The following is a 12,731-nucleotide window of genomic DNA, read 5'->3' as shown; positions in this document are numbered from 1 at the left end:
TGGGCTAAAATTGTCCTACTTTTTAAAAAATAAATGACTGAAAATCCCCCTGGTCTTGTTTTTGGTTCATTGCAGTGTTAGTCAGTGTTTTTTTTTTTGTTTTTTTTTGGAGGCATCGAACAACAGTATTGGCCAGTTGTGACACAGACTGGAGTCCGTGGCACCCGATCTTTTGCTTGCCTAAGGCTCCTGAGCTGCTGCAGTGTTTATCCAACAAAAGTCAGGACAGCAGATCACTGTCTATGGATTTTCACACTAAAACAGGTTGTGCCCCGGTGCACAGACTGGCCCCGATTAACTGGAGCACAAATCTTGAGTTTGGCCAGATGCAAAATGATGCTAATCCCACTCAGCCTTGACATGAGCTAAAAGGATTAGTTGTATTCTCCCTAAAGACTATGTGGAAGTGAAGATTTAATGCTTTAGCTCTGATCAAAAATGATCTTAGGTGAACTCCCAGACTTGCAAGACCTCTGTTCACTTTGCAGGTATGGTTATGGAGTCCTCTTATTCATGTCCCTTCATCCAGTGTTTGCTCTGACAGTGTCTGACAGTGCTTTTCACGGTCAGTGGTATCTTGCGAATGAATTTTGTCACCTATGATGGGTTTGCCATTCAGTACTCAAGGTATCTGTGTTGTACTGAAAGGGGCAGTGATGCATTATGGAAAATAAAGAATTAAGAGGCAGATGACCTGAATTAATTGGCGGGGGGGGGGGGGTCTGTATTGCTAGACAGACAAAATGACTCGATGTGAACGTGGCTGTATTCCTGTTGTAGTGTCCTGCAGATAGAGCTCTGTGAGTAATGTTGTGAGGGTCAAACACAGTAACAGCCAAAAATTGTTTAGTGGATCTTTAGGGGAATTTGCAATGTTGTGTCCTTGATGTGTCCGATGGAAATGGTAGTTAACTATGACGTCGCTCTAGTCGGGATAGCTGAGGGGAATCCCATGAAGCTGACTTGGCTCCTTAGACCAGTTGCTTGCGTGGCACAGCCAACATGATTCCAGACGCCTGAAATGAGACATCTCAGCTCCTGTCTCAGAGGAACTGGCCTACTCATCTGTTAATTTTTCATTGCTGCCAGTGATTCAGAGACAAAAAAAGAAAGATGCACAAGGCTGTTGGTGTGTGTGGAATTTTTACTTAACTCCACAGGGAAGTGACAGTCTTTGTCTCTGCTTTTTGCCCTAATGTGACATTACAGAGGTTTTAGTGGGGTTATGGGCGGAAGACGGGCTATAACAGCAATCATGTTTCTCTCTCATTATTTCCGTCTACTGTGAGGTTAATGGTGAAATTGATTCTAGATGAGTACTGAGCAGCTTTGACCAAAGATGATTTTAAAGCCTCTATTGCCTTTAGGGCTATTTTCTTTAAAAAAAAATGTAGCTTAATGTTTTATTCAAGAAAAGAAGGATTCAGAAGAATGCATTGTGTGTGTGTGTGTGTGTGTGTATAGATATCTATATATCTATATCTATCTATATCTATCTATATCTATCTATCTATATATGTATGTGTGTATATATATATATATATATATATATATATATATATACACACACACACTTATTGAATATACACTGCACAAACAGAGACACACAGTGTATATTCAATAAGCTAGCCATTTTTCTCTTGACTCTTTTTGTCGTGTATTGTTTTATGTACTACTCATAGTCAGGGTTTTATCCATCCATGCCAATAAAATGTTTGTGATATTCTGAGCCGCTACCAAACATATTAAAACATCCTAGTGTTATGTGAGTTGGATTCATAGCACTGCCTTAATTCACAGTTGAAATGTTTCCTACAGCTGGTCCGTTCATCTTTTGGTGGAAAGAGTATCCTGGTACTATAGTGTCAGAGGGGAACAGTGCATCTTCTGTTGGGTTTGTCCTTAAGTCTTGCTCCTAGCACCATCACTGTCAGTAGAAAGAGAATTGAAGTGTGTTCTGATCCATATCTCTCCTAAACATTTTTGATCTCATCATTTCTGCTTTTGTTTTTGTTCTTTTCTGAGACTAAAATAAACCACGGATAGATAAGAAAATCGGTAAAAATCAACTCAACGATGTCATGTAGAATAGCTGCACGTTAGAACATTTATAGAGATGAATGTTATCACATTTACATACAGTTTAATGCGTTTTACTGAGGCAAGTACCTTAAAATAATTACAATGAATTCTGACCTACCACTCTGTAAAGAAGGCATGGAGGTGTCTAACAGGGAAAAAGATGTATTAAAGTTTGTGTAAATTCATCTTGAAATGAAACGTTATGAAAATATTTCAAGCAGGTTTTTAGAGCAGTTAGTATGTATGTGGCTTATGGAAATATTTTTTGATGAAATGAGTCACAGTCAGTCTGGTTTGTAATCAGTGTTTCACTGTTCCCAATATAAAGTAGGAATGTTCCGTGGCTGCTGTTAATGTACGCAATATAATATGATACTCAATCAAAAGCCCCAAACATGCATATTGTTTTTATGTTTACTGTCTTGAAATAGGATACATGTTGGCTATCTCCATTGTGGGGCTATATATCAAGGTCAGGTTTATGACCCTGTGACCACAGGGAAGATTGGATTTGGACCAGCAGGACCCTGCCAGTATGGGGTCAAGGTTATAGTTTGTAATAATTTGATGGCAACACTATAAATAAAACATGTTACGCTGATATTAAGTCACAGCATTGGTGCCAGCATACGTCAACACCTGCAGTAGGCCAGCTTAACCTAATTTCTTTGTCAGACTACTGTTGGTTTCAAAAGGGTTCCATACTGTGGCGACCTTTTATTTCTTCCTAAGGGGTTAGCAGCAAAGAGTCCTTGCTCTTCAGATAAACTTATTTAGGTCATGATACACATTTCCCGTGCCCTTGTCACTGAGAGAGGCTAAACAGGAGCTAGAGGGTTGTGTTCTGGCAAACCTCTACTACTGCGATTAGAACTCTTAGTTCACACTAATCCTCTCTGATGACACCACTAATAAGCTCCTGTAGTCTAATCCAGGGCTGGCCTGCTATGGAAACCCTGGCTGTCAAACAAGCAATCACACAACACTTTCTTCGTCTCTCAGTCAGTATTTTACACATCAGGATCTATCTAAAGCAGTCAGCAGATGTTTAAAAGTGATGCTCAACTTGTGGATTTTTTTTTAACTTAACTCCGTTGTCTAATTTTTCCACATTTTTACGTGGTAAAACCACAAACTTCTTAGATATCCTCTGCCGTTTACATTAGTGTTGTTTTTCACCTAAGAACTTTTAAAAAAGCAGTTCACCAGTGTACCGCTCTAAGGTGGGCAATCCTTGTAAAATCAGTAGTTTTAACTGAATTATGTTTTCTTCCACTTCAAGTAATAATGTATATACTTTTGTTTTTTGTTATTCTTTAGGTGAAGATGATGTCTGAAGAAGCACAACAGAAAGTGTTCAGTGAGGACTTTGAGTCTGAGGAAGGGGACCTTGAATCTTACTTAGAGGAAGAGAGCAGCAGTGAGCTTCTTGAGAGAGTGAGAGAACTAGAGGTGAGTCAGAATCGACTACGGAATACCTCACACATCCAACAGATTCTGCACGTCCCTATCTCTTTCATATGCCTGATGAATACCTCACATCTATTTTGAAACAGGCTGAGAACTCTGCTCTTTCTCTGGCAAATGAGAGTCAAAGAGAAGCCTATGAAAGATGCTTGGATGAGGTGAGATCTGGACACACAGAATGTAACACATGTCTCCCCTACAGCAGAGTGATTGTTAAGGTTTTCCCTGCTCGCTCAGTTACTTTACTAGAGTCTTGACAAATATATTGTTCTTACACAGACTTACTGAATTTGTCTTTGTAAATATAGATTAAAGATGTTTTACTGTACCATGCAAAAATCATTCAGTGTAATTTTGGTTTTAACTAGGTGGCCAACCATGTTGTCCAGGCTTTGCTCAACCAGAAGGTGAAGTACTTCCCATTAAATTCAAATCTCTTTTACATACATGTTAACCCTGCTGGTTAATATTGGTATTATTGTAGTAGCTAACAACCCATATTGTATGTATGCCTGTGTTTGCCCTTTGCAGGATCTTCGAGAGGAATGCATTAAGTTGAAGATGCGTGTATTTGACTTGGAGAGACAGAACCGAACTCTGTGTGAACTACTCCAAGAGAAACTCCACAGTCAATCATGTGTCCACCTGCAGGTATATTTTTGAGAAAAATGAAGAAATTACAACTAACTGCTTGTCTTTACTCTCTATGTCAAGTCATATATACTGTGATAACTGTTTGTACCATTTGCATTGTTTTGCGTAGTAGCCTACATCTTTCAAAACATGACTTTGAAGCTTGTCCCATTATCTCATTCAGAAGATTGAATCAATAGACTAACTCCTTATTGTGATTGTAGTAGCATGTTGATCTCAGCAATGAAGACAGCTCAGCTCTCTTTACAGTTCATTGCAAGCTCAGGTCACTGCCAAAATAAAGGAAACAGATGAGTAAGCTATGGTTTCACAGTATATTGAAAGCAAATGTTGCCACATACGTGTGACTCCTGACTTCAAACATTTAACATTCCATCAAGCTTTGAATTAAAATGGCAGTCAGGCCCATCTCCCAGTACTTGGGCTACCGTAGCTGGAGTAAGAGTTCTCAGTGACTGAAAGAGACCTCAGTAGTGAAGACTGCTCAGCTCGCTCATGTTTCACAAGGAGCAGTGGCTATGGCAGAGCTTGTTATCATAGAGGTCTGTGGTAAAGACATCAACTAGAATCAAGTGTTGAGTGTGTGAATTCGCATACCCCTCCACCGTGATGCCTCCTTTGGTTTGAGATGGTAGGAAAAAACAGACAAGCAGTTCTAAATCACTGCAAATATCAAACTAGGGCAGATTGGCAGATTCATCTAGAACCGATGAGAACTCCAGTGAACAGTGAAGCATACACTGATCAGCCTGAAATGCGTAAACTCCTTGTTACATCTAAAAATGCATGTTAGTGAATAAAGTGGTGCAAAGAATAAATACTGTGGTCTACTGAGTGATGGGAAAGAGGTCATATGGTTAGATGACTCATACTTCACCCTGTTCCCTGCAATCAGAGAAGTACATGTGTTGAATATGCCAAGAAGAAAAGCTACAGGACTGAGGGCTTGTCTCCCATACTGAATGGCTCTGGCAGCCTTGTCTTTGTCTGGGGAGCATTTTCCAAATGTGGTTTAGGTTCACTCACCCCTCAGATGGCAAGGTAAATGCCAATGAATACAAAGCTATTTTCGGTGATCTCCCATTATCCTACTGTGAAACATTTCGATCCTTTTGGTAGTTGTCTTGTTCAGGATCTAAATGCCTCCCCATCCACAAGTGGTCACTGAATTATATGACAAACATGAAAATGATATATATCAATAGGTCAAAGCTGTCTTGGTCACTAGATCTCAGCCCAACTCAACTATTATCAACTATTCAAATGTCATATGAGATTTAATTTTCCTCCATCATCAATAAGACATCAAAAGATGTTTTTTTTCTAGCGGAACAATAGTGCTACATGCCTCTATCTGGGCATTTCCTTTGTCTGTTAGGGTTTTCATTATTTTTTAACTTTTGTAGTTCTATGTGGAAATTCAGTGGATCTTTCCTTAAGCATAACTTTGTTTTAATCTCTATATAGTCTGGACCCTGCTTGGAACATATTGTCGAACTTCAATACAGTGATGCTAACAAGCTGCTAGAGACCCAGAAGAGTGCACAAATCAAGGTGAGGACATACTCAGCCTTTAAAAGGTCAAATTCTTTAAGTGCATCAGTGGTGTCAACCTGTCTGAACATTAGCTGGCTCTCAAAATTCCATTTGCCTTGCCACCATCCGGTCAGTGCCCGAACTGTCCAAATACCATCCAAACATCTCCTTAATATCCCACATCAGCCTCAAAGTATTTCTGTAATGTGTCTATAATTGGTTTACTGTGTTATTACCACCACAGGGTAATGGAGAATGCACACAAAATTGTTTACCTGATGCTCAAGCCTCTGCCACATCTATAGAGGCTCTGTCTCCATTCATGAAGAAGAAAGCACATATACTAGAAGTCCTCCGCAAGCTGGAAGAGACTGATCCTCTGATGTTCCACCATTCTCACCCCTCACTGTGTGATTATAGTCAGGTCCTGATGTCTAAAGAAGCCGTGTTAACCTGCAGGGACAGCTCATCACGATCTAGTGTCCCCAAGATTTACTCCTGTCCCAGTTCTTGTTCAGAATCCTGCACACATCAGCATGTGAACAGCGGAAGGAATAATGGTTTCAAGTGTGGGAGCTGTTGCACATGTCTAATGTTATCCAACAAGGATCCAATAGATTTCGCCAAAAATAGCCACAACTGTTGCACTTCAAACCCCTTAACCATCGATAACCTCAACTTGGCTCGGCCAGATAATCAAGAGAACACAGAGTTGCAGGGCCTTGTCAAGCCTGCTCATGGTGCTGATGAGCCCCTCATAAACAGGAAGTCAAGTGAAGCATCCACCCTCCCAGGGGAGAACAGGCATGATCTATCCAAGGATCCCCAGGCATCAGTGGCTCCAGATACTTATCTTCACCTGTCTGTTGCAGACGGAGATAAGAACCGAAGTTCTGAATGTACTCACGCTGATTCTCAGTCCCTTAAAGACGTGGAAATTACAGATAAAAATAGAATGGCAGATAGTGTTTTGCTGGATTCCCAATTGCCCAAGGAGCTGACTGGCAACATCTGTGAGGAAGGGGTTAGTAATGAGCACTTAGAAATTACAGCTAATGTTGTTCAGCTGGAAAAGGACCTAAGGCACATAAACCCAGTGGTGCCCCAGAGCATTGAGAAAGTCATAAGAGATGATGAATGCTTGCTTAAAATAGACACTGAGAGGGATCACAGAGTGTTCTCTAGGGCTTCAAAGCTGCCAACTCTTGGACTGAAAGAAAACTTCCAGGCAGCATACTGTGACTTAAACAGTGGTGAACCCACTCACAAAGGGCTTTTATTCTCCCCCAGTGAGAATCACACTGCTTCAGAAGTCCTGGATGATATCTCTGTCCCTATGAAAGACAACACTCCACAGGATTTAGCAAGAGCAAAGATTGCCGTTAGCCCCAACCCTGTGTCATGCCTTAGTGAGGTCAAGGCCTCCCCCTCAAAGCTTCTCAAGTTTCTCAAGATACCTGCACTTGGGGAACGGGCACAGACAACTAATCCTGTCCACCTTAGTCCACAGTTAACGCGTAACTCAAAGATTCCTTGTCGGAGTAACAATTATGAGATCCACCACTCACCAGTTGCAGCTCGTAAAGCCACTACAACAGAGAGGCTGAAGCAGCCACCATCCTCTAAATCTGAGACTTACCCCTCTGCACACTCTGCGCCAACTTCTCCACCACAACCCGATGATCCTCCTACACCACTTATAAAAGAACTTGTATACAGTATACCTAAAGCTGGTCGAGGAGCCAAAGTTGTTCAAACCTCTAATGCACTGAAGAATACCCAGAAAGTTCCAAACTATGAGAATGTCTCAAACCTCCTCAACCCCTGTGGCGTTGAGGTATCTCAGTTACTTGAACAGGTGAGCTCGTCTATCCATTACACTAGTTCAAACAGAGAAGAGATGAAAGAGAAGCAAGGAAACTTTATGGTTGAGAGTCTGTCAGATATCAATCAGAAGGTCCCTTCACTTTCCTCTGATGCATCAGATCAAGATGAGAAACCTGACAGTCCTGTATGGCTGCAACAAGTTAATTACAGCGATCTACCTAATAAATCCTCCTCAAACAAGACTCTATCTAACATTGGGAACATCATGAGAGGCAGAGACCAAGAAAAAGATGAGACTGATAAAGATGACACTACACAGAGCTCAGAATCTGTTGATGCTGCTAAAAGGAATGATCCACCACCTATTCCCAAGAAAACAGGTGTGGGACGACACTCAGGAGAATCCAGTCACTCATTCAAAGAGAGGCTTGCAGCACTTGGCAAGTTAAGAAGCACCGAAGAGTCATCAGTTTCCTCACAGTCTTTGAACAAGCCAGAGGGCCAGCCTCAGCTAAGTGTAGTATCACCAGCACGTGAAAGAAGTGAAACAGCTGAAATAAATCCTGATTGCATTTCAGGAGCACATAGACACTCTAATAACACAGATTCTCTTGATGGAAGCTCTATGGCTAAGCATCCTGGTTCCTTGCAGTCCCATGAGCAAGAGGTCAAACTTATTCCATCCAACATCACAATCTCTAAAGCAGAACCAGATACACCATCATCTAGAATATTCTTTGGGAAGCCAGAAAGTCCTAAATCCAAGACAGCTACACTAGCCGCCAACGTGGAGGTATCGCAAGGTTCACGAAGCTATGTCAAATCCACAACATCTCAAAACCTTTCATATAATGGGAAAATATTATTTAGTCCCCAAAGTGCCAGCCCCAACAAATACCCTCTTAAATCACCCACAAAAACAATTCAGCCGTCCATAAACCGAGATGGGAAACCCACGCAAGAGTTCCAAAAGTATTTGTCTAAATCCGAGGACAGGAGTCAGCTTAGAGCAAATAAGAAGAAAATTGCTTCATTTGCAGAAAGTCTCCCTCAGCCGTCACCAAAGCCTACTGATATAATTGAGGATAAGAGGCACTCTGCCTCTAGCCCCCAGTCAGCCATTGAGCAGAAAGTTATGAAAGGTATTGAAGAAAATGTACTTAAACTGCAAGAGCAAGACAAGGGGCAAGGTTCTGAGGTTAAACAGAAAACCTCCAATGGTATTGCAAACTGGTTTGGACTGCGTAAAAGCAAGTTGCCAGCACTTAGTCGGAAACCAGAGTCGTCAAAAGTCAATGACAAGAAAGAATGGAAGTTGAATATATCTTCTGCTGGCAAGGATGCTAAGGTGGGAACCAAGACTAAGTCAGAGGGGCAAAGCTTGAACATTTCCATGCTGATGGAGAAAGCAGAAGACCTGCACAAGGCCCTAGAGGAAGAACGAGCATATGTGAATGGCATTGGCTTAGACAGACAAGGAAAAGGCCATTCGTGTGAGGTGGTTATGGATCAGTCTCAAGGACACCTGTCTGTCATGTACAGAGGAGTGCCATCAGACAACTTTATGCAACAACTACTTAACCGGTGAATAAAAACATTAAGTTTGCATTCAGCTGTGTGCAAGGTTTCTTTTACTCATATGGAAAAAGCCTTGTCTTAATTGTAGATAATCTGTAGATTTTTACTTAAATTTTTTATTTCTTAAAAATAAATTTTGCTGTATAAAAGGTGTATTTTGATTTTGTTTTGGAAGGGTTGACGGTAAAGACAACGGGAACAATGGTATGGCACATCGACGCCTCTCATTTGATTGCAAATCTAGGCCTATGTTCAGCCAGAACAACAGCATCGTTAACCAGACCAGTAGCACTGGGGACATAGGAAAGGTAGAACTCTGAAACATTCCAACACTTTTTCTTTGATGATTATTATAGATCCAAGTTTGTCAGTCAGTGATAAATATGTGTGTGTATAATGCCATTTATAGATTTAAGTTCACTGGAATATGATTCAGTGATACATAACTGCATGATTGTTTTGATTGCTCTCAGACATCGAATTTGGTGAGCAAAGGTGAAGTCATGTCGGATGAGAACTTGCCGGAGTCCATTCATCATCAGCATTTTGGAGGTATTTGCTACCTTAGTACTGAGAATTGTTTGAAAAGCCTGAATCCAGACAGGCTTCAAGACCAAAGTCTAGATGTTTTAATGCTCAGACAGTGCTACCATTAAAATTTAAAAGAACAGCTTTCTGAAACGTCAACAGAAGAGTAAAAAATGCTTAATGACCAACCCTTCAGAACCATGGTTTTTGAGTTTCAGGGTGCCCTGGACAGTTGTGAGCATGTTTGTGATAGTGTTTGTCATTTTGCAGTTAGTCCATGGATAAGACCATGGTTGACTTTTGTCAATATGTGGGCACTGGGATTAAAATAGACTGTGTTATGGGTAATTGCAGTTTGTGTTTTCAAGCAATGGATTATCTTCTGTCATGTATGTGACATTCAGAGGAACCTTATATGACACATACATGGGCGTTACATGCACATGGGATTACATGCTTATTGATCTGAGAATTTTTGATTGACAGTTTAGCAAATATTCCAGTTGCTGTATCTCTGTTATTGTTAAAGTTTCAATTGATGTTGATCAGAGCATATAACACATTGGTCTTTTTACACTAAGCCCTCCTTGTTTGTTCTTTCAGGCTCTGCCATTTCGACACACACCCTTGACAGTGGCATTGGCACTTTCCCTCTCCCTGACTACAGCGCTAATGCTACCAGCAAGAGTATCCCCAAAATAAAAGCACAGAGTGACCATGACTCCTCTGCTTCCAAGGGAAAACATGGCTCAGGAACGAGGAATCCACAGAAAGCAAAGACCTTGGAAAAGGAGCTCTCTTCTCTAGAGGAAGGATATATTTTGGGACCTGAAGAGAATTCCTCAGATCTCAACAAGGATGTGATGGAAAGGGAAAGCTCAACTAACCAGATTACCAACCTCATTCATGAAGGTATTCTTTGAAACAATGTATCAAACTGATATGTACCAAATTCTGAATTAGGAAATAAAACCTTGAATTTTTCAATGGAACACATCTTTGTTACTCTAAGATCCAAGTTCCATTTTTTTTTACTTTAAGTGTCTATGCCATGGTTGAAGTGTTGAATTTGGAGAGGGTCTGAAGAATTTGTAGCTGAAATGCCTCACCATAGCCATCGGGTTCATGAGACCGAGCTGACAGTGGCATGCGGTGCCTTATTCAGCAGGGTGTCATGAGGTCCAGGTTAATGTCTTCTGTCACCACTCTAATCATTAGAAGGGTGTCAGCTTCCTTCTGACATTTCTGTATCAATGCATAATGTTGACTTTGGATATACATAGTGCTTCATTTCCCCTCAAATAAATAAAACAAAACAAAAAAAAAAACTAAGCATCAGATCAAATATACACCACTGACTGTATGGCCTTTGTGTGTGTGTGTGTGTGTATGTATGTGTATCTGTGTGGGTGGGCAGTATTTGTTTTTTATTACTAATTATAATAATAATTTATTACTCTACTCTAATTGTTGTCTTCTCTGATAAATCATTCAGAAACAAACTCATAAAATAGGGCTAATGTATTAGAGAAGTTAATGTTATCGTACTATTTTGCTTGATAAAAATATCAGCCACAGTAAAATATGCAATACAGTTTGTAAAATGTATAGTAATGCCTGTTTTTCTTTTATTGGTTAAATAGTTTATAGATTCCAGTCTCTTTTATTATAAAATAATAAAATGTATTATTTTATAATAAAATTTATAATAAAACATTATTATTATTTTCAGAGTTACTTGAATGCTTTAATAATTTAAAGTGTTATTCTTCTTCTGCGACATATGCCGATGCAGCTCCCACAAAGAACTGGACTTTCCCCAAAGGTGAGCGATCAGAGACATACCTGGGGCTCCGAGAGGGAGTGGATCCGGTCAGCCATAGGACTTCATTTCGAAAGGTGAGTTTATCTTTACAGAGATGTGCCAGCAGTAACTAGCCTACTCAAAACACTGCAGATTCTAACTACAAGCATTTATAAATATTAACCGTTTATTACTTTGATGAGAACTTCAAAAGAATGCTTCAGCTCCCTCTCCCACTCCACCCCACGCCTTTTCATACAGTTCAAAATTCTCTCTTACTGATTGATGTGTCTCCTTTCTTTCATTCATTACCAAGACTGGTGATCCATCTGTTGGTCTCGAGGGTGATCTGAAAAGCCTCTGTCAGCCCGCCAATGCTGGCAGAGGGAAGGGTCGCTCCCCTGCGAACCGAGACATGGGAGCAGAGACGGTTAAGGAAAGGCCTGATGATGCTCTTTCCCCAAGTCAGCCCCAGATCCTAGAGACTCCTGAGTCCCTCAGTGACTCCTTATATGACAGTCTCTCCTCCTGCGGGAGTCAAGGCTGAGACATAACATTACTGTGTGAATGCTGATAACAGTAGCTTTTTTCAACCCCGCTACTGATGATTCTTTTTTTTTTTTTTTTGTTTGTTTTGTTTAATTTTTGCTAAATCCAGGAATATCGTTTTTCATTTCTATATACCGGATCACTCCCTTTTTGACACAGTTATAACAGACTGTATTTTCTAAACTTAAACAAAATGTGACATCTTTGTATCCAAGAGATCCTGAGAACACAATAAGGAATGGAAATCCTTAATTTGCCTGAGGTAAAGCAACTTTCTTAGCTCCTCTTTTTATAACACTTTACTTGGTTGCATGCAGTCTCTCTCTCTTTCTCTCTCTCTCTCTCTCTCTTTTATTAATGTAGTAGTACTGTAGTCATTTCCTGTCATAGTCATCACTACAGGAGCAAGTTTTGTTCTGAGTGATGCCGGTCCATTCATCTCATCTCAGACGTCTTCCGTTTTTTCCCAAAGTGCTCTTTACTCAAAACAAGTGCACAACCTTTGGTAAAATAGTTTTGTGAGGCCATTGAAAAGTGATATTCATTTAACATGTGCATTTCATGTAAAAAAAGGAAAAATTAAAAGAAAAAAGAAACAAAAGAAAAAAGGCATATGTTTTGTTGTATAACGTCTGTCATCGCGAGTTTAACTTCTGTGAGATTCACTATTTGTTGCAGGCAGAGGGAAATAACACATAAGCAATCA

At 40.3% G+C, this 12,731-nt stretch overlaps 1 protein-coding gene across 1 annotated transcript; it reads left to right on the top strand.

The window, feature by feature from the left end:
• The first annotated feature begins 3,408 nt into the window (after positions 1-3,408).
• On the top strand, positions 3,409-12,023 carry nckap5l (NCK-associated protein 5-like). Its single transcript, XM_030770034.1, is given in 11 exon segments — positions 3,409-3,534; positions 3,639-3,707; positions 3,918-3,956; positions 4,081-4,200; positions 5,671-5,757; positions 5,984-9,150; positions 9,320-9,452; positions 9,618-9,696; positions 10,276-10,601; positions 11,434-11,571; positions 11,793-12,023. Coding segments are annotated over 11 exon segments (4,515 nt in total).
• The last annotated feature ends 708 nt before the right edge of the window (positions 12,024-12,731 follow it).

The sequence above is a fragment of the Chanos chanos genome, chromosome 3 (genome assembly GCF_902362185.1).
Source record: "Chanos chanos chromosome 3, fChaCha1.1, whole genome shotgun sequence".
In the NCBI taxonomy this organism is placed as follows: domain Eukaryota; kingdom Metazoa; phylum Chordata; class Actinopteri; order Gonorynchiformes; family Chanidae; genus Chanos; species Chanos chanos.
This window is presented reverse-complemented; position numbering and strand designations above follow the sequence as displayed.